General features: G+C 41.8%; 1 protein-coding gene across 1 annotated transcript in view; it reads left to right on the plus strand.

Annotated features, from left to right (window-relative positions):
- The window catches only part of DCBLD2 (discoidin, CUB and LCCL domain containing 2), a 47317-nt gene extending 37996 nt beyond the window's left edge, over positions 1-9321 (plus strand). Inside the window, exons 10-15 of the mRNA XM_014253387.2 lie at positions 1060-1207; positions 1602-1775; positions 2724-2817; positions 3194-3243; positions 4133-4270; positions 5328-9321. Of these exons, the coding sequence (XP_014108862.2) occupies positions 1060-1207; positions 1602-1775; positions 2724-2817; positions 3194-3243; positions 4133-4270; positions 5328-5770 (1047 nt within the window). The 3' untranslated portion in view covers positions 5771-9321. The remainder of the gene's footprint in view (positions 1-1059; positions 1208-1601; positions 1776-2723; positions 2818-3193; positions 3244-4132; positions 4271-5327) is intronic.
- Positions 9322-22048: the final 12727 nt, after the last annotated feature.

Below are 22048 nucleotides of genomic sequence, written 5' to 3' on the forward strand. Positions count from 1 at the left end.
TGTATCAGTGCTTTCAAAAGAAAGAACTCATTTACTGTCATCCCAGTGGTGACCTGTGTTGCAGCAGCACCACAGAGTTGCATGTGCAGGGCCAAAGCCCCACTGCGGAGCACTAACATGGAGAGGCAGCTCACTTCCTACCAAAAGACATGGTGCCAAACCAGTCCTCTTGAAGGAGAGGGAGAGTTGGAGTACTGGGCCAAGCTGCTGTATTGTTTTAAGCAGCTTAGGGGTGAAAAACCCATGGTTGGCTGTAAATCTGTCAGTGTGCTTACATTGCATCTCACAGGGACTCTGCTCGCTGCTTTTAAACTTCAACCAGACTCCTAGTGTACTGTCACATTTTGATGAGTTCTTTGTGTGCAAGGATGGCAGTGAAGGACCAGCTTGAGCTCATCCTTCATGCAGTCTGTGCCCTTCTCTTACAGAATCTCATGGCTCAGTGTGAGATTGAGGAGAGATTTCACGTTCTGAACTCGAATTCTTCTATTTTGTGTTGTGGCTCAGCACTTGTAGGCAGCAGCCACGAGAGGACAGTGTGGTTACACACTGGAGGGTGCCTCCCAATGCTTTCTAATGAATACCATCCTCAGACAGGCTGTGCTGAGCTGCTGGGCTGTGTGAAGGCACCACTTAATGCCTGCTTGCACAGTGTCACAACTCCTTGCTATCCACGTATATCTGAAGAGTAAGTGCAAAATAACAAGAAGGACCAAGTTAGAATGACTCAGTACCATAAACATGTGAGATGTGTGTAACAGCAAGCACTGCCTGGGGAGCATCAGTAGGATATTCCATGGTGCCTTTACTCTGAACTATGTAGCTGTGTGCATACATGTGCACACACCTTTCTTTGTTTTATTTAGTTGTAAATGTAATGAGGACAAGGATGTAAAGGGAGTGGATAAGTGCAGGCAGCAGCGCAGTTCTGGGGAGAATTGGATCCTTCACTCTTTATTCTTCCTAAATAAAACATCAAAATTGGTAGTACTTACTTAATTGCTATTGTATTTGTGGAACATAATGTTTCTCTCTTTTTTTTTTTCCCTTCTTTTCTAGATATTTCAAGGGAATACTGAATTGTACCAGGAAGTTCGCAATAATTTCATTCCACCTATTATTGCACGTTTTTTTAGGATTAACCCCTTAAAATGGCACCAGAAAATTGCAATGAAAGTAGAGTTGCTAGGATGTCAGTTTAGTATAGGTAAGACAACTGAAAACTTTCAACTGTGCAAGACAAGAAGTGAAACTTAAAAGTTATATCATGGATATATTTTCAATGAGTCTGAAGTAATTTTTGGTTGCATAATCCTTCGTTAACTGATTCTTCTTAGTTTATCCAAAAGTTATTACACTTAACCAGGAAAATACTGAATTTAGGTGTACACAAGATAATTTACAAAATAAGTGTTTCAAAAGATGCCAATCACTTGCTTTCCATGTCATCATTTCATTGGGGGGGGGTGGGGGGGGGTGGTGTTCCTCATTATATAACAAAATGCTTTATAGCAAACTGTTCCAGCTGTCTTCTCCTGAAAAGGAGATCAGGAAAATTAGTTCTTCCAAGAACTTACCTTATAAATTCTTTTCTTCTGAAGGTCGTGCTCCTAAAATCACCTTGCCACCACCACCACCTCAGAACAAGAATGACGAGAAGAATGCTGACTTCGTGGATGACTTCATTCATTCAGTGAAGACTTCACTGCAGACAGATAAAACAACTTTCACACCTGAAATAAAAAACACTACAGTGACTCCAAGTGTAACCAAAGGTATCCACCGTTAAACAGTAGAAATGTTTTGAACTCCTTATAGTGCTTTGGCATATATTAAGTGCTTTCTGCATTGAAATTTTCCCAAAACTTAACAAATTACAGCAGATGATCAATATTTTATTTCTAATATTTACAAGTTATTAAATACACATGATAACAGATGTGCAGTTTCATACTGCATGCAGAAACAAAACCAATCTGCCAAGTAATATATATAATATAAATGTATATACAATATATATTTTATAGATATATGTTCCATCTTCCAGAACTTGTTCAAACTGAGTTCAGCTTCTAATCACTGAACAGATTTTGTCAGAAGGAGAAGTTGTAACTTGGACTTACCTTCTGAATTAATCAGGTGCAACTGCTTTTTTTAATAATTTCTTAAAGCAAAACACCTTTGATACAGCAAATCTTTTCTGGAGCAGTCTTTTTGACATGGAATTTGAAAAACGTCACCCGACATAATCATTTTGTTTATCAAAGAAAATGGTCAGAAAAGGGAGCAAAGTGACTGCAGATGTGGGCACTGCTGAAGTGTCCTTTGGATGGCAGGGGACAAGATCACAGACTGATTGGGATTAACTGTTAAGGTACTGTAGAATTTACTTCTTAAAGGAGGTTCAAACTTACATGATGGCACTAAGGGATTTTCTGCATAAATAATAGAATACATTGTTGTAATGGAAAAGCTATATATTAAAACAAACTGGTTGATTTTGATGAAAAATCCTGCAAATGCACCAGCTGTGCATGTTTGTAGAAGAGACAGATGTGAAGTTTGCACTGTGGGAGCATCCAGCAGAGTAGCTTAGCTGGGGGATCTGGTGTGATAGACACTAAATGTGAAAACTGTGTGCTTTACCCAAGTAATTTTCAAATCAAAAATTGATTTATGAGCAGCTCTTTCTGTCTGACACCACTTAATTTAATGGCTTTCAGATGTGGCATTGGCAGCAGTTCTGGTTCCAGTGTTGGTGATGGTCTTCACTACTCTGATTCTTATCTTAGTTTGTGCGTGGCATTGGAGAAACCGGTAAATGAATAGATGGGTGGAAGTGCTTTAAATGAATGTTAGCCTGGTGTGTGGGAATGAAATGCTGCATGTATTTCTGGGAACTCTGTGGTCTGCACTTGTGGAAAGAATTGTATTCTCTCTGAGAAAAAAATTCACTTGACTAGCGAAGACAAAGCAGCTTTTTGTAACTGTTTTCATTAGAAGTGCTTTGACTAAAAACTGGTTTCTCTGGTAGCAGCAGACTGGTGATGGCAAGCCAAGTTACTGGTGCTTATGCATTAAATTTGAGGACCAGTTACAGCCAAGGTGATAGTTGCTGTGCATTAAATAATGCATCTTTTGATAAGCAGACTAGCTAAAATAACCTTTTTTCTTCTTTCTTTTTTTTTCACAGCAAGAAAAAAACTGAGGGCACATATGATCTACCTTACTGGGATCGTGCAGGTAACAGAATGGTTTTATGAAACCATTTACTCAGTGTTTTTTGTTCAATGTATATTTCAGATTGCTGTTATGGTTTCCACTAGCAGAAGCTTCTCTAATGCTAACTGAGGGAGGCATATCAAACACTGAATTACCTTTCTGGACAAACTTAACTGCACTGCTATTTCTCTGATTTCTTTTTTTCAGAAATAGTAAACACCATGTCTCCTGTTAGATCTGACTGCTTAAGGGTTTTTTTGTGAACAAAGTAGAAAACCTCTTAATCACACAACATGAGGGGAAAAAATTAATTTATATGGAATGGCTTTATACATTTGATAACCATTTATTTAGTACTTTCTTGTCATGGAAAAAAATCTTTCATCTTAGTGTGTAAGTTCTGTCAAAAATTTTCTCATCATTGCCCTAGTAAGCATGTGGGATTTAGGTATATCTTCCATCCTATTGTCTTGTAGGATGTCATAAATTGTCATAAACTTCAGATCAGACAACTGCACCAAGCAGCTCTTTGCAATGGTCCTGAAACCACCTGTGCCCCAGGTGCAAAGGGCAGCTGCAGTAGTTGGGTTGACTGTGTGTGTGACTGCTTCACTCCTCCTGTTGAAAACTTGCACACCCGTGTGTCTGCTCACGGGCAGTCTTAAGTATCTTGTCTATCCTGTAGTCAAGGAACCTTTTAATGACTTTTATTTGCTACATGTCTGTTTCTGAGAGCTCACAGCTCTGCTGTCCTAGGGTATTACTGAAAATAGTGATAATTGAGTTATTTACCTGCTTCAGCAAAATGCAAGCTGTGCTGAAAAATATTTTAGTAGCTTAAAACACAGTATATGTACAATCTTGGGTGGTTTTTTGTTGTTGTTGTTTTGTTTTTTTAATCTGTGTGAAGGATGGTGGAAAGGGATGAAGCAGTTTTTCCCGACCAAATCAGCAGAACATGAAGAAACTCCTGTACGCTACAGCAGCAGTGAAATCAGTCACCTAAGACCAAGAGAAGTCCCAACAATGTTGCAAACAGAGTCTGCAGGTACTTTATGTGCCACATTTTATATACATATATATATGTATGTATGTATGTATGTATGACATGCCAAAAACTGTCAGGAACCTGGCTACATTTAGTTATTATCTGGTTTTGAGGAGGAACAAAGGAGAAATTAATAGTTCTGTGGGTAAGCATATCTCTTAAAATGTAGGCATTTTCATGTCTGTTCTCTAATTTCACATGATATAGATACATGTTTGCCCAACATGCACTAACTGAAAGGTTCTTTATTAATTTTTAAACCTCATAAAGGGTTAAAGAATTCATTTGGTTATCTTTTCCTGCAGTGGAAATAATTTCATCACAATATTTTTATCCACAAATCTGAAATGTGGCACTTGATTCTCTACCCTCGGTACATGGGTTAAATCATACTTGTGATCTGGAAAAGGAGGGTTCATGGATAGTGGCACCTGCCCTTTCCCTGGTGACCCAGGCATGGGAGGAGAATGACTGCCTGTGCCTTTGGTTCCGTGCTTAGCTGCTGGTGGGCAGATGCGCAGGAATTACAGCTTCACTGCAGGCAGAATTACTTTTCTCCTTTTGGCTGCTTGTCTGTTTTTTCCAAGCTGATCAGGCTTTTCACCTCCAGCTTTCGTGACTCAGATTATCTGTTGAGCTAAAACATCTCAGACTCCGTGCAGGCTTCCCCCCTCAAAGGACAAACCCTCCACCCCAAGGACCACTTTTTATCCAGACTTGGGCAGAATAATTTTATTTAATTCTAATTTAAAGAGAAGAACATCTCAATAAGATTCGTTTTCAGGCAGATTTGCAGCATGGGAAATTGCAGCTCACCTGGGAAGAAGTATAAACCTGAGAAGTGGGGATGTTTTGGCTATCCCAATGGCTTTACCTATTGGGTGGAAAGGAGTCCTTTTCCAAAGAGACTGACACTGGTGGACAGATATGAACCACTGGTTTGATGTAGGATAGTGATCTATGGGAGACTACTGACAGGCTGTATTTAATGTGATGCTGCTGTAAAACAATCCATTAAGTGCGTTTATGTTTTGTTTTGTTGGGTCTTGCAACACAGAATATGCTCAGCCCCTGGTAGGGGGAATTGTGGGCACGCTTCACCAGAGATCAACCTTCAAACCAGAGGAAGGAAAGGAAGCCAGTTACGCTGACTTGGACCCTTACAATTCCCCCATCCAAGAAGTTTACCACGCCTATGCCGAGCCACTGCCTGTAACCGTACCCGAGTACGCGACTCCGATAATCATGGACATGTCCAGCCATCCCAGCACACCTCTTGGTGCTCCTTCCATTTCCACCTTCAAAGCTGCAGGGAATCAAGCTCCTCCACTGGTTGGAACATGCAATAAACTGTTATCCAGGACAGACAGTGCATCCTCAGCACAGGCACTGTACGATATACCAAAGGGGCAGCCGGGACCGGGCAGTGCCGACCAGCTCGTGTACCAGGTGCCGCAGAGCGTGGCCCATCCCACTGTGAGTAAGGATGAACAAAGTTAGCTCATGAGTAAGGTACAATGATGGCTTGTTTCTAAAAGCCAGTTCCATAAAGCTCACAGTTTCACTTTTTAAATTCCATTGTGTTGGTATTGTTAGTCTTAAATAATACAACATTGAACCAAAAGATGTGGTATGGAAGGTCTGGGAAAACAGTAATTCTGCTTTTCCTTAGCTGTATGTACAATTAGCAGCTTGTCTCCTGCAAAGCCGTGGACTTTTTTATTACTACTGTACAATTGTCTGTCAGACATGAGAGAAGAACTCTTCATGATCAGCTCCAGTAATTCATAGATGTGAGTGATAAATTGGGAGAAACAGTTTAAGTACAGAAACCAGTTATTTCTTCCTAATGGTACTGTTTCTTGGGGAAAAACCCCCACCTCAATACCCAAAGCTCTTAATTTCTGTGCAAGCACTACAGCTTCTAAAATTCCTATTTTCCTTGTAAAATGTCTGCACAACTTTGGGCTTAACAATCTGCTATCAGGACTGATGGCAAAAATCCCTTTAGCTTCATGGCATAAAGTAGTTTTGATTCTGAATTACATTATTTCAGCCTTTGTTAACAGAATTGGGAATTTTCAGCTGTGTGTTCCTCAGAAGGTTCCTGCCTTTTTGGTAAGGTTAGCCTTCCAAAACCAGAAGCTGCTGTCTCTACAATCTCTTTTCTGCCTCTTTTCCTTAAGCCACTCAGTCTTCTTTGTTCCTAGGGATCCAGGAGGCACAGATTGACACAAGCACCTGGAAACTGCTTTTACATTTTACCCTGTACTGTAAGGGCCACTTGAATAGCATCTGCCTCCAAGTCAGTGGAGCATTTCCTTGATGCTCAGTGCAAGGAGTATCCAGGTCTTGCAGATGACTTGAATTGAGAAAGGCCCTGCCCTCACCCAGAGTGTCCATTATTCTGTGTTCAGGTGTGAGCTTATACAAAAAAAGATCTGTACATACTTTTGTGAGTGCTTAAGTAAGCACACAGATATTCTAATGGTGCACAGTTTGTGTTAGATATGCATTTAGCACATACGGTACGTTTTAGCACAACTGCCAAATTTAGCCTTAGGGCTTTTTTTATGATTGTTCTTACTAGAAGCATGAAAGATTCCAAAACCTTTGCAAAAGAACCAGTACTATTCCAAAGAGTGTCCATTTCAGACATATTTATTGGAGTTTGTATCCTTTGAATGTTCCAGTGTTCTGTACTATGAAAACATTGCAGTCAGTCATTTACTGGGATAGTGTAGACTCATTTTAGCCAGGTAATCACAAAATGAAAGCAGTCTGAATGGCATATTTTACCTTGTTAGAAAAAGAAAGCACACCTTTCTTACCTAGGTAGGAGAAAACCCCACTATAAAAATGCTGTATTTTTATTCTAACAGCACTTGGAAGGATGCTGAATCAATTCATACGTGTGGGACCCCCTCCCTACACAGTAGCCCAGTTTTATGGACTTCAGGGGTTACTTGTGAGTTGTTTGTGATGCAATTCAAAGCCTTGTTTACTGCCCAGGTCCTTAAGCACCATGGAAAAGGTCTGAACAGAAACCACAGAGCTGTTCAAGGGGCTGCCGCCATGCCTTAACGCCAGTACAGCATCCTCACTTACCGCTTGAAAATCTGTTTGCACAGGGGCTGTATATAAACTCTGCAGTCAAAAATCACTTGTGGCCTGTTCAGCATCTAAAATATGATATTATGTAGAATCATAGAATGGCTGGGGTTGGAAGGGACCTTAAAAATCACCGACTTCTAATCCCCTGCCATGGGCAGGGACACCTTCCGTTAGTTCAGGTTGCTCAGAGCTCCATTGAACCTGGCCTTGAACACTTCCAGGGATGGGGTAACCATAATTTCTATGTTGACCTGTTCCAGTGTCTCATCACTTTCACAGTAAAGAATTTCTTCCTTATATCTAACCTAAGCTCCCCCTCTTCCAGTGCGTACACATTTCCCCTTGTCCTGTCACTGCAGTTCCTGACAGGGAATCCCTCTCCAGCTTCCCTATGGGCCCCTTCAGATCCTGGAAGGTTGTAATGAGGTTTCCACACACCCTCCTGTTCTCCAGGCTGAACAGCCCCAACCTTCTCAGCCTGTCTCCATAGGGGAGGTGCTTTACCAACCTCGTGGCCCCCTCTGCACTTGCTCCAACAGTTCCATGCCCTTCTTATATTGGAGACCAGAACTGGATGCAGCACTCCAGGCAGGGTCTCACCTGAGCAGAGGAGAATCACTCACCCTTCTGCTCCTTTTGATGCAGCCCAGAACCCTACTGGCTTTTTGGGCTGTGAGAGCACACTGCTGGCTCATGTTGAGTTTTTCCATCAACCATCACCCCCAAGTCCTTCTCTGCAGGGCTGCTTTCAGTCACTTCTCTGCCCAACCTGTCTGTGAGCCTGGGATTGCTCTGGCCCAGGTACAGGACAATGCCTTGTTCAGCTCCACAAGGTGCCAGCTCTCAGGGCTGTCCAGTCCCTCTGGATGGCACCCCTTCCCTCCATGCTGACAGCACCTGAGAGCTTGCTGCTGTGGGCAGACTCGCTGAGGGTGTGTTCAGTCCCACTGTCCCTGTCACCAACAAAGATGCTGAATGTTCTCCGAGCTACCTTAAAGCCCAGTTCTGCAGTTTCTGGTGATCCATTCTCATTCATTGAGAATGACATTTTTTTAATTATTTAAGCCTAAATGTGAATGTAAGGATGGTAAATAAGACCCATTTGTGAACAGCAAATTTCTGCCTATAATTGTACTTTTGATGTTACTGCAGCTTTTTCTGCCTGAAGTAATAGTCTGCAATCTTTATAGTTTTGCTTAAATAGGTAACTAACTGTTCTTAGCTATCAGCAGCAACTATGACTGAAATTATCTGAGCTGATTTTATTTCAAGGGTGGGAAGTTGTTAGTTTCCACTAGGATGTGACAATACAGCTACAGCCAAGTTAAGAAACCTCTCCATTTTCAACCTGTACCAGTTTAGGCTTAGAAAAATTAATCCACCATAAAAATAAACGATGTGTCCAAGCCAGTATAAATAGCACACCTGGATTTAATTTTTACTGCTGACCAGGAATGGTAGAACTGTGGATAGCTGAAGACTAAGGTGATGTAAGAAATAAGCATTTTCTCTACAGTGGGTTATTTTTTAAGCAAACATAATGCAACTTCATTACCTGAGGAGCATGAGCTGTTAAAGAAACGGATGTTTTTAAAATTCAAGCCCCTTTCTGGGAGGAATTTGGTCCCAGATTTTGCTCCTGCTTCAGACTTTGGACATGTTATCTGCTAAGGCTAAGATATGTTTGGACATGCAACAGTTGGGTTTAATTGCATGACACACTAAGACTAGAATTTGTCTGTGTACAATAAAGCAAAGGTACATTTCATGGGTCTCTCTTATATGTGAAGACATGTATATAAAATGTATTTCAATCTTGTTTGGCTTGAGTATTCTCCCAGAATGTATGTTCTTACCTCAGCATGTATTGTAGTTGCTCAGTATTTGTATATGTTGCTAGGACTTAGACTGTATAAATAGTGAGGGGGTTTTATATGTTAAAAGGTATTTTAAATAAATTGTACATACATATTAGTCAGTATGTTTGCAGTTAAAACCTGCCTTGTATCTGAGTTTCCTGGCAGCAGGGGCGCTGCTTCCCATCCCCAGTCAGCACCTCTGCACTGCTGGAGAGGCTGCTGCTGCTGGTGCTTTCTCCTCCTCTTCATATGAATTCCAGTGCTACAGTGCCTCAAAGAACTCAGTCATAATTGCTCTTTTGAGTAAATGTAGGGTGAGTTCGCAGTGTCTCGTTGCTCTACCACACACTTCAAATGTTTCTTAAAACATCAAAGAAAAGCACACAGTTAGAACAGTGGATGCTGACCTGTGGGGAGATGAGCACTAAGGAGTTCTACTGCACATGAGAGTCCAGTGTCAGCTTTATGAGTTGTCTTTTCCTTAGGTAAGAATTGAAACAATTGTTGATAATGTAATCAACTTGTAACCAATCTCAACTTGGAGAGATGCACAACTCTCACTTTAATGAAACCACATGATCAGTAACCAAATTCTGATCTAAAGAGGGATACAAAACTTGAAACTGGTGTCATTTTCTGCATAACCAGAAGTTCATACTGACTCTGGTGCCTTGAAAAAGGAAAGGAAGCATTTTTTCTGCACATGTAATTACAGTATTGCATGTGAACTGGATGAGACTCCTACTTATATTCTTGTTTAAATACCAGAAGATTAGAACAGCTTTAAGTGTCCATTCTGCAAACTGACCTGAACTAGAGCAAGCACACCTCCACAACTGTATGATCAAATTACAGCACAATCAGAATCTCCCTAAAACCAAACTCAATGTTGTGATATTTTAGCTTTTTTACCTTTGTACATGGCTTGATGCAAGACATAGTCCAAACTGGTCAGGATGCAGCTGAAGGAGAAGGTGAATGGCTGTAGGTCAGGTTGCACAGTAATACAATGCCACAATACATAAAAGTTATTTATAAAGTCTTACATAATTTTCTAAGTGCCTACAGATCACTTGCCTTGCTCCTGAGCGTGCTACAGCTTCATAAGATTTTAGTTTTCCAAAACCAGCTTTTGGCAACAACAGGCTGAGTGCCAGAATCCATTCTGCTCAGGATGGCATCTTCATTCTGGACTATGCTAGTACATGGGGCTTTCTGGAACAAGGGAAAAGGTTAAAGGTTATTAGTTAAAAAAAAAAGAATGCTGTATGTATAAGGAACCTGATCCCTATCTAAACCAGCTGATACAAAGGCACGAATGATTAAACTATTCTTTCAGAAGTCTCAAGCCCTTGTACACCTTCCCTTTATAACCTCTCAAAAGTAGATTCAAAGTTATGGTCTGTACTGCTGGACCTTCAGTAACCAGGATTTTTTTCCCCCCCTCCATCAAAAGTCACACAATTACCCAGCTGTGAATGGGGGATAAGAAGGCACTGGATCATCCAATAAAGTCACCTGCAGTTGATATGAGCAGCTGCCTTTCTGCTGGAAGAATATCCAAGATTAGAATCTTGTTTCTGATAAAGAGGCACTTAGAAGTATTAAAAAGTTCCTCATGTCCTACTCATCTTCTGGGTGGGGCAAGATTTGTGGTGTCCCTCATCCTTCAGCACAATGAATACACTTACCTAAAAAACTTAAGCTGGGAGTGATTTTTCATGTGTTGAAGAAATTCTAAATCCTCTCTAGTGCAGGTATAATCTCTTTGTACTCTTCCTATACTTGCTTCACTGAAGCCTGCTCACAAAGAAATACATGCTTTTTCCTAAAGTGAGGAGTTCTGCCAACTTTCTGATGACCAAAACACCAGATGCAGAGGGGAGGAAGAATAATTTACTGAAACACATCCACCTCTGAGAAGAGCTCAGCTTCATGTGAACCTGCTCAAGGGAGGAAGGCAGGTAGAGGCCAGCAGGAGAGAAGTGGAACAACTCTCCCAACACATTCCCTATTAATACTTTTGGAAGCTGATTGCTCTCCCTGACACCTGCCAGTGACTCCAAAATTTTGCAGTCCTGTTTTCAGTGGAGGTTTGTCATATCGACTTAGAGGGAACGGTTTATAAAAGGTAAACCTTGTGTCAACAGTAAGTAACATTTCTTAGCTGCCAAAGTCATGGAAAGCAACCTGCTTTGCATTTTGGGAACTAAAGAGCCAAAAAGAAATTTCCATAGCAATTATTAGGAGCAAGTGAGGAATGGCTACAAAGAAGACAGAGCAGAGGGGATGTTAAATGTGTGTTTTGTAGTTCAGGATCAAAAGGCAGACAAATTTCGCACATTGCCTCTAAGTGGCAATAAAGAAAGTAATTAAGAGCCTAGTGCAAATAAACAGAAAAAGCCACTGATATTTTGTACTCCTTCATATTTCAAAGGGACTGAAACCAGCCTTACTTTAAAAGTCACTTCTGCTCTATCACAGTAAACTCACTTTAAGGGAAAGATGAAAAATAGACAAACATCACTGTAAAAGTTGGTACAGAGTTCGAAACCAGTGTGGAGTGTTACACAAAATACACTTAAAGGAAACTGACCAGAAAAAAATAAGAATAAAGGTTTTCTACAGTTACCTACAGGTCAAATTCTACCATTCAGGCTAGGACAGAGCTGACGCCAACACCACAGGAACATGTGGAGTTTATGATGTCTTTCTTTGTTTTGCCTTAACTGCGATTCTCTCCTCTATGTTGTTCCATTTTCTTTTGAAAATTGAGAAATCCTTCTCTTATGTCCAGGGAAATCCATCTCAAAGCTCCATCCCACAGAAGATCCCCTCCCAAAGCTACAGAGTGTGAATGGGAACTGAATCAGGAATGTATTATTTACATTCACCACAGTCTAGTAGGTAGCAGTACCTTGAACAGGAGCTTATCCAGGCATGGAAACAACACGTGTCCTGAACTGGTTTGTGATGTTCAGTCTCCTGACACAGCAGTGAAAACTCCTGATTCACAGGAATCTTGGTGAGATCTTGTTTTTAGCTCCTTTTGTGATTATTCAGTATCAGAAATAACAACATTGTAAAATACAAAAGTGTAAACTCACTTGTCTATGTAAAACACCTATGATAGAATATAGCTGGAATTCATTCAGGTTTGCATTGCAGAACAAAAATTAGAATATTCTCCAGATGCTGAGACAAAATACTTAAAACAGGCCTCTGCTATTTTCATCAGGTTTTACAAATACAATTTTAGAACAAAAATACCAAAACACAACAAAAATCAAATCCCGAAGTTCCTTAAACCATCTGTATTAAAGGTAACTTTGTCCGATATTACTTCAACAGTTACCTTTGTTTCTCAAAATTCAATGGGATCAACATTCGGTACTTTGATGCGAAGAAAAAAGACCCAATATCCTAACAAAATTCCGGTTCCTAAGAGCAGATTATGACCAATGGTATGTCAATTATGTTTTCTCAGCAAAATACAAATAGCTTCTACGTATATTTTATAGCATTTTTCCCAACACAGCAGGGGAAGATGAAACCATAATCATAAAGTACTTGTCTTTGCATAAAGCAAACAGAAATTAATGCTGATTACTAAACCAAATGTCTCATGAAACCAGACTGCCTCCACTGGCAGCATTCTCACTCCAAACAGCGGCAGATGCTATAATTCTCAGCATCAAAAGACTGAAATCATTACTGATTATTTCAAAAGTTTTAATTTCTTTGCATCTGTATCAGATTTTAAACTCACATGATAATGAGACAGTCACATGATATCCAGTACTAATACAGCTGCCTGCAAGAATGAGTCCCAAGATGATCCACTGCATCCCAGCTGAATCCTCCTTCATACATGAGACAGTTTAAAAACTCTCTCTAGTAACAAATTGCTTTGTTGGTACAAGCAGAGGAGGGGTTCAATGTAGCTGATTTCCCGTGGGAACAGTGTTACACTTCAGGGTATGATTTTTTAGAAATAACTAGCTTTGAAACTTCACATTTTTTCAAGACCTTGGATGTAGAACATCTCAGAGGCAGCAGACTGACACTGTTCTGAGGAGTTGTATATACAATTTTACACTGTTTCAACAAGTTTTTTTTTGCCTTTTCCTTTTACATGGTAAGATATATCTGACAGATGCATTATTTTCAAGTTCTGCAGTTCAAACACAAATATTTTCAGATCTTTGTTCACACGGTTAAAAAAAATCCTTACCTGGAATTCCTTTTTGTGTCCTTGAACCTAACCTCAGATACTTTCCATGTCTCCTAACCACGAAGCTGCATCTAGAACTAAACAGAAATTTAACTTTAAAAAAAGAAGTTGTTTTTCCTTAATTGATCCTTTCTCTACAAACACATGCACGAAGAATGTTACATGTAGTTAGATGCCATATGTAGTTCCAATTCAAGATAGCATTATTAAATTTTGCAAAATGAAACCAAGCTCTTATTCTCACATAACTGGAGGAAAAACAGCATGTGAAGTCCTATTTTTCCTATACAACCAATTATATAAAAATACCACTGTTTTAATCAGCTTTTCTCTGGTACTCCTGGGCTGAACTTTATTTTCTCACAGCATTCCATGGAAACAAGTAGATTTTCTTACCAGCTACTTGGAGGTTAATTAGTAAAGTAAAACTGTGACTGTATACAATGGCAATTGCTTACAAAAATCCCCACTGAGTCAAAAATTGCCTGAATTCTGAAAGTGGGTTATTGATGCTTAAAAAATAAATTTTTTTGCTTTCGTATCAAATAAGTTCAGCTCAGAACATAGTTATACAAAAAAAGCACTTTATATTATGTATTCTGATGAGAAAATATTGTATATTTTTTCAGTAACATAACTATTTTCAGATAAAAACTGTCTTCAAAAGGCCTCAAAATAAGGTCACCTAGACTTCCTACCCCTTCCTACTAGAGAAGGAAAGTGCTAATGCCTGGAAAATGTCAGGATCAATCCAGTGTTTTCCTCACAGACCCTTAACTCATCAGTGAGGATCACACATGTTACATAGGGACAACTAAACTCTGGTATGAGCCTGAAACTTTAAAATTATACCACTCCCCCACAGGAAAAGAATGTATTTTGCCCCAGAGCTCAGCATTATCAAATTGAAGTAATTATGGAAAATAATCTTTCAGCAGCTGAGAACACTTAAAATTACACCTGACACATTCATACTTCATTTTCTTCTATGGCATGATCACTGTCACCTGTTAGGTTGGTGTGGGAAGCGCTGACAGAAAAAGTAAGTTTCAGGGCAAATCCCAAATTACAAAACTTAGCCTATTTACTTATGCTGTCTGAGACATTCCATTCCAATCAAAACCCCCAAAAGCAAAGAAATATCAAAAAGCCCAACAGGCTTGTGCTCTGCATTCTCAATCCTCGACCTTGTTAGTTAAGACTTGGCTTTCCACTGGTTGCCTGAGGTGAAGTTACAAACTTAGAAATCTGAATGATGAATTCCTCAAGCTACAGCCTAAAACCCATTGGCACAACTACAGTTTATACATATGTTGAGCAGTTCTTGCATTTAATTCATTTTATCAGTAATGAGAACATGCAGAGATAAAATCTTACCCATAGCTTTTCTTCTTACCTCATCAATATCATTCAGGATCAATTTTTATTAACTGCACAGCCAGAAATGACAGTGCATGAGGAAAGCCTACTCAAAGGCTTTCCATGATCATTGCTGGACTTAAAAGACAGAAATCTGACTATAAGCACAGGTTTAAGGTGTAGGTGGTGACTCACTGATCATTGTTTTATTAGTTTTAGTGATTCTAATTTCAATTTCTGGATGTCCCACACTGGGGTGACACCACACAGGCCAGCAAAAGCCGGCCCATGCAGGCACTGTCATTGAATTACACAACTTGGAAGCACACCCTGCCACCCACCAGGATGAAGTGGGTGGCACTGCATTTCCTTGGAGCGTATCCTTGGCACCCAGCACTGAATTTCTCCTTCCACCCAGCGCTGGGTACACGGTCCTGCTGTCCCCTGCTGCTGTGACAGATTTCCCAGCACAGCCTGTGTGGGGAGGAGGGTTATTAACAGCAGATGTTACAATTGACCTTAGCTGGTGTGAAGCCTCTCTCTGCACTGTCAAATAAGTGCCACATTTCACCTCAGAGCAGCACAGTGGCTCCACACTCTCCCCACTAATTAACTGGCTGTGACAACCAGCGCTACTCCCTTACTTTGTTCTCTTAACCATTCCTGTTTTCAGGTTCATTGTCTCTAATTATACAGCCCAGAGATAACCCAGGGATTCGTATAAATTATCTGAGAAGTCTCAAGCCCTTTTAGCCTAATTTTAAACCCTGAATCCTCCAGTATTGTAACTGGTAACACAAGAGTCTTCATTACAGACAGGAACTGCCACAGGGAAAAAATCGAGTAATTTTGGGTAGCTGGGTTTGACACGGTAGAAAGCCTCATTTTCTTCACAAGCTTTTTTAATTGTTTTGGTTTGAGAGTGATCATTTTAGGCACTTTACTGCAAAGTGACAACAGCTGCAATTGCACAGGAGTATAACCAAAGGGCCTCTTTTCATCTTGTTTCATGCTGTGTGGTTTTGTTCACAGAGTACATACTCAGTAAATACTAGATATTTTGGTTAGAGCTCTCTGAAATACAAGCTTTCCATGGTATGAACTATTTTCACAGAATGATCTGGGTTGTTGAGATCATCAAGTCCAACCTATGACCTAACACCTCCTCATCAACTAAATCGTAGCACTGACTGCCACAACGAGGCTTTTTTTACACACCTCAAGAGACAGTGACCCACCACCTCCCTGGGCAAATAATTCCAGTGCCCTATCATTCTTTCAGTGAAGAATTTTTTCCTGATGTCTAACCTAAATTTCCCGTGGTGCAGATTGAGACTGTGTCCTTTCCTTCTGTCAGTTGATGCCTGGAGAAAGAGACTGACCCCCACCTGACCACAGCCACCTCTCAGGGAGTTGTAGAGAGTGATAAGGTCACCTCTGAGTCTCCTTTTCTCCAGGCTAAACAACCCCAGCTCCCTCAGCTGTTCCTCACAGGGTTTGTGTTCCAAGCCCCTCACCAGCCTCGTTGCCTCCTCTGGACGCACTCAAGTGTCTCAATGTCCTTCCCAAACTGAGGGGCCAGAACTGGACACAGCACTCCAGGTGTGGCCTCACCAGTGCTGAGCACAGGGGGAGAATGACCTCCCTGCTCCTGCTGGCCACACCATTCCTGATCCAGGCCAGGGGCCATTGGCCTTCTTGGCCACCAGGGCACAGTGCTGGCTCATGTCCAGCTGCTGTCACCAGCACCCCCAGGTCTCTTTCTGCCTGGGCACTGTCCAGCCACACCATTCCCAGCCTGTAATGCTGCTGGGGGTTATTGTGGCCAAAACACAGGACTCAGCACTTGGACTTGTTAAACATCATCCCATTGGATTCTGCCATCCATCCAACTGTTCCAGGTCTCTCTGCAGATCCCTCCTCCCTTCCAGCAGATTGACACATGCTCCCAGCTTAGTGTCATCCACAAATTTACCAGTGAAGGACTCAATTCCCTCATCTATGTCATCAATAAAAACATTGAACAGCACTGGCCCCAGCACAGACCCCTGAGGGACACCACTGGTGCCTGGCCCCCAGCTGGATGCAGGACTGCTCATCACCCCTCTCTGGGCCATCCAGCCAGTTCCTAACCCAGCACAGAGTGCTCCTGTCCAAGCCAAGGGCTGCAGCTTTTCCAGGAGTGTGCTGTGGGAGACAGTGTCAAAGGCCTTGCTGAAGTCCAAATAGACACATTCACAGCCTTTCCTGCACCCACCAGGCAGATCACCTGGTGATAAAAGGAGATCAGGTTGGTCAGGCAGGACCTGTCCCTCCTAAACCCATGCTGGCTGGGTGTGATACCCTGGCCATCCTGTAAGTGCTGTGTGATGACACTCAGTACAAACTGCTCCACTACCTTACTGGGTACTGGGGTAAGGCTCACTGGTCTATAATTACCAGGATCCTCCTTCCCACCCTTTTTGTGATGGGCATCACACTGTCCAGCTTCCAGTCATCTGGAACCTCCCCAGTGAGCCAGGACTGCTGGTAAATGATGGAGAGCAGCTTTACAAGCTCATCTGGCAGCTCCCCCATCCCCCTGGGATGGATCCCATCTGGGCCCATAGATTTATGAATATCCAAGCAGCTCAGCAGTTCTGACTGCCTCCTCCTGGGTATCAGGGGACCATTCTGCTCCCTGACACCATTTACCAGCCCAGGAGGACAGCTGTCCTGAGGACAAGCTGTCCTGTTGAAAACTGAGGCAAAGATGGTGTTAAGTACCTCTGCCTTTTCCTCATCTTTAGTTACTAAATTCCATTCTGCATCTAATAGAGAATGGAGGTTGTCCTTGTCCTTGCCTTCCTTTTGCTATTAATGTATTTTTAAAAATATTTTTTATTGTCCTTCATAGAAGTGGCCAGATTGAGTTCTAATTGGGGTTTTGCCTCTCTAATTTTTTTCCTACATGCCCTAGGAACTCCCTTAAGCATTTCCTCAGAGACCTGACCCTCCTTCCAAAGGTGGTACACCCTCTTTGTTTTTTTTTTCCTTAGTTCCTTCAAAAGCTCCTTGCACATCCAGGCAGGTTGTTTTCCTTTGGTTCATCTTTCAGCACATAGGGACAGTCTGTTCCTGTGCCCTCACGATTTCTGTTATGAAGCACACCCATCCTTCCTAGACTCCTTTGTTTTTAAGGGATGCTTCCCAAGGAACTCTCTGAATAAGTCTCTTGAATAGGCCAAAGTGTTGCCTCTGGAAGTCCAGTGAGGAAGTTTTGTGGATGCCCCTCCTCATTTCACCAAATATTGAATACTCCATAATTTCATGGTCACTGTGTCCCAGATGGCCTCTGACCACCACATCTCCCACCAGCCCATCTCTGTTCGCAAACAGCAGGTCTAACATAGTCCCTCCCCTGGTGGGCTAACTCTCCAGCTGTGACAAGAAGTTGTCCTCCTCACACCCTAAGAACCTCCTGGACTGCCTCTTCTCTCTGTGTTGAGTTCCCAGCAGATGTCTGGTAGGTTAAAGTCACCTACAAGAACAAGGGCTGGTGATCTGAAACATTCTCCAGCTGCCTGTAGAATAAGCTGTCCATCTCTTCATCCTGGTTAGGTGGTTGATAACAGACTCCCAGTAGGATGTCAGCCTTTTTGGCCTTCCCCCTGATTCTTACCCATAGGCACCAACTTTATCATCATTAATCTCAATTTCCACGGTGCTGAGAGCCCCCCTAATATAAAGGGCCACCCCTCCACTTCTTCCTGCTCTCCTGTCTCTTCTGAAGAGCTTCTTGTACCCATCCAGTGCAGCTCTCCTCCAGCTGTGTGAGTTGTCCCACCACATGTCCACGATGGTGACTACATCACAGCTCTGCTGTTGCACCATGGCCTGCAGCTCCTCTTGCTTGTTACCCATGCTGCATGCATTGGTGCACATGCACCTCAGCTGGGCTGCTGATTTCACCCCTAACTCAGGCTTCCCACCCTTGGGCCTGCTCCCAGACAGCCCAGCTGCATCCCCTTCCCCCTTCAAACCTAGTTTAAAGCCCTCTCAGTGAGTTCCACCAGTTCATGAGCTAAAATCCTTCTGCCCTTACCAGAGAGATGGAGACAATCTGGTTCCACCAGGCCAGGTGCCATGAAAGGTGCACAATGAACCCAAAATTCTGCCGATGTCACCAGCCCTTGAGCCACTCACGGTTCTCTTGTTCTTTTCATCCTTTGTCCCTGCCACCAAAGGCACTGAGCAGAACACCACCTGTGCTCCTGCCCTATCAAACACTTGACCCAGTGCCCCAGGGTCCCTTTTAATTGCCCTGACGCTCCTCTTTTCAATCTCAGCACTGCCAGCCTGGATATCAGCAGTGGGTAATACCCAGAGAGCTGAATCAGCTCAGGAAGTCTCTCAGTGATATCCCATACCCAGGCCCCAGGGAGGCAGCAGACGTCCCTGTGGGATGGCTCAGACAACATACAGGGCCCTCTGTTCCCTCAGAAGGGAATCACCCACGACCACTGCCCTTCTTTTCTTTCTGATGTCAGAGGCGGTGATCTGTCCTACAGATGAAGGGTAATTGGGAGGCTCACTGGGCACGTCATTTTCTTCTACATCATCTGGCTGACCCTCCGGATACCTATTCTGGAGTGGCACCTGGGTAGGTGAGAGGTCAGGAGGAATTTTTATCACCTCCTCAAGTAGGGATCCATTTCCACTCCCCTCCTCCTACTGCCTGACGGTAAGAGACAGGGGAGGCCTCTGCCCCCTGGTGGGATTCTCTCAGGGATGGAAGGGTGAAACTCCACCAGTCTATTTCCCTTTCACTTTCCCTAATACTCCTTAGTCTTTCTACTTCCTCCTTAAGCTTTTTCATTCATTCATGAATGTGATCAAAAGCAAAACAAGCCCCACTCTTCCCCTCCCTGGCTTCCATAACCCAAGGAAAAAGCAAGACCTAAACAGAACAAAAAACACTCCACAATCCCTCTTTTGGAAGCAAGAGACCACCAAATTGAAAGCAGCTGCCCAAAGCTCTGCCAGCTCGTAACAAAATTATTCTTGGAATTGTAGGGAATAATGCAATTATAGAGAGCCCAGTCAAAACACCTTAGCTCAAAAACTATGCACCGTAGTCCAGACTGCACTGAAAACCAAGAAACTTCTACTTCATTTGGCTGCTGCTCAAAATCATATGGACTTGCCAGATCACATGTCAGGATATACCATCATCTTGAGCAGCTCAGCCAAATTTCTTAGCCTCCACACCCAAGAGCAGCAACAATACTTCTTCCCCTTCCCCTTCCGCCGCTCCCCTCTTTTTGTGGCTACAGGTTTTAGTCAAATCAGCTGTTTGAAATCTACTGCTCCCAGTGAGGATTGACAGCACCTTCTTATGTGACAGAAGCAAATGCTCTCTCCTCTCTTAGATCTAACTCAAATCCACATAGCTCTGCAACTTCTCTTTCTATTGTCAAAGCTTACAAAGCCCTTCTTTCCCCAAACTGCCATCTTTGGCTTTACTCTTGTATGAGTTTCAGAGGAAGAAGATTTTACACTGCACTGCATCACTACAGTGACACCATCCAAACACTAATATTAATAATCTGCATGTGAAACAGCTGTTAATATAAAATAGATGCAGCATGTAACTAATTTTTCCAGATTCTATAGGTCTGTGGTCATGATAACCTGTTTCACATGAAGGACTCATCCCTTTATTTTTAGATGAAAGCAAATGTTTGTGATTAGAAACAGAAAAACCAAGTGAGGCAGACAAATACTGGACATATATTCATGAGACTGTAAAGCCTGAAAAAAGCTTGGAAAAATTCTCTAACTGAAGTGCTACTGAAATATCCTGTAACACCTGATTAGTTTTTATGTCTCTCTTTCTAGATATAGATATAGATATATCCATTTAATGAAATTGAATCCTAAAAGGAGCTGGCAACCAAAATCACTACAACAGTTTTGACATTAAAATATGAATGTCCCCTACATCTCCCTGTAATTTAGAAATGAGATTTAAATTGCAGGTAAGTTTTTCATAATGATAGGATCTTGTCCATTCCAGATATTTTTGCCATTGTTAAAAACCTATTAAAAAAACCTGTTAAAATATTAAAAAGCCTGTTAAAAACTAAAGAACCCCAGAAGGTACTCCCACCCACATGTAATTGACATCTTCAAAATCATAAACAAGCCCCAGAAACATACATCCCATTTAACTTATCTATTCTACACCATTTTTACCATATAAATTTAGATTACATCTGTTAATCCTTTGTCCAGTTTTCCATTTACTAAATATCCATTCCCTCCCTCAAAAGAAACTGAAAAATAATGTCTTCCTTTATTTATCTGTTCTAGGTAAAAAGATGAGGAAAGCAAAAAAAATGCACTTTCTAGTACTAGACAGCATTTATGACATCATTAATTTCAGTTTACCAAACCCAAACCTCATTTCTGACATGCATCTTTCTTTTGTCAAGTGAAGGAAATTGCAAAATTTCATTTAGCTCAAAGGGACTGAAAATGCAGCAGTGATGCAAGATGAGGCTTGAAGTAGCTGTAACAAAGGAACTAAAAATTTAATAATTTTGATATGCCAAGATAGTACAAATAATGACAGTTAGTCTGTTATGGCTTAGTGTTGTAGCCTTCACGGTGGTGCTGTTGACATAAGACTTTTCAGGTACAGCTCAATGTCATTCAGCAATTGCAAACACAGACATTTTTGCACCGAGTTGTCAAGTGTACATAAGTCAGTCTCTCTGAGCAAAAAGCCCACTTACTATTGCTGAAAGCATGTTTGATAGATAAGCTAATTAAAATTCTAGTTTGGAAAGTTTTACCAAGGCCCTTTTTTTTTATTTTGCTCTTTACTCAAGACATATAATACATAAAATCAAGGCCAAAGCAGCCCTGTGCCAAAGACACAATACTGCTCATAACACTCCAGGTATTCTGAAAGCAATTTGTACCTCAGGAAAAGTGCAACATCTCTGCTTGCTTCAAAACTCTGCCCTCCAAACCTTAGTGTTGCTTTCCCTGATCCAACTGATCTCCTAATAGCCACGTTAAATTAATTCAAAATCCCACTGGATATTTGCCTGGACTCTGCCTCCTGCTGCTATCACAACAGACATAAGGGGACAATCCCCAGGACCTGGCACAACGGGGAGCAGTTGATGATGGCTTTTACCATCTTTTTGCTAGGTTAGGCCA

Source organism: Pseudopodoces humilis, chromosome 2 (assembly GCF_049639895.1).
Source record: "Pseudopodoces humilis isolate 2021_Gansu_Grassland_sample_001 chromosome 2, ASM4963989v1, whole genome shotgun sequence".
Lineage (NCBI taxonomy): Eukaryota > Metazoa > Chordata > Aves > Passeriformes > Paridae > Pseudopodoces > Pseudopodoces humilis.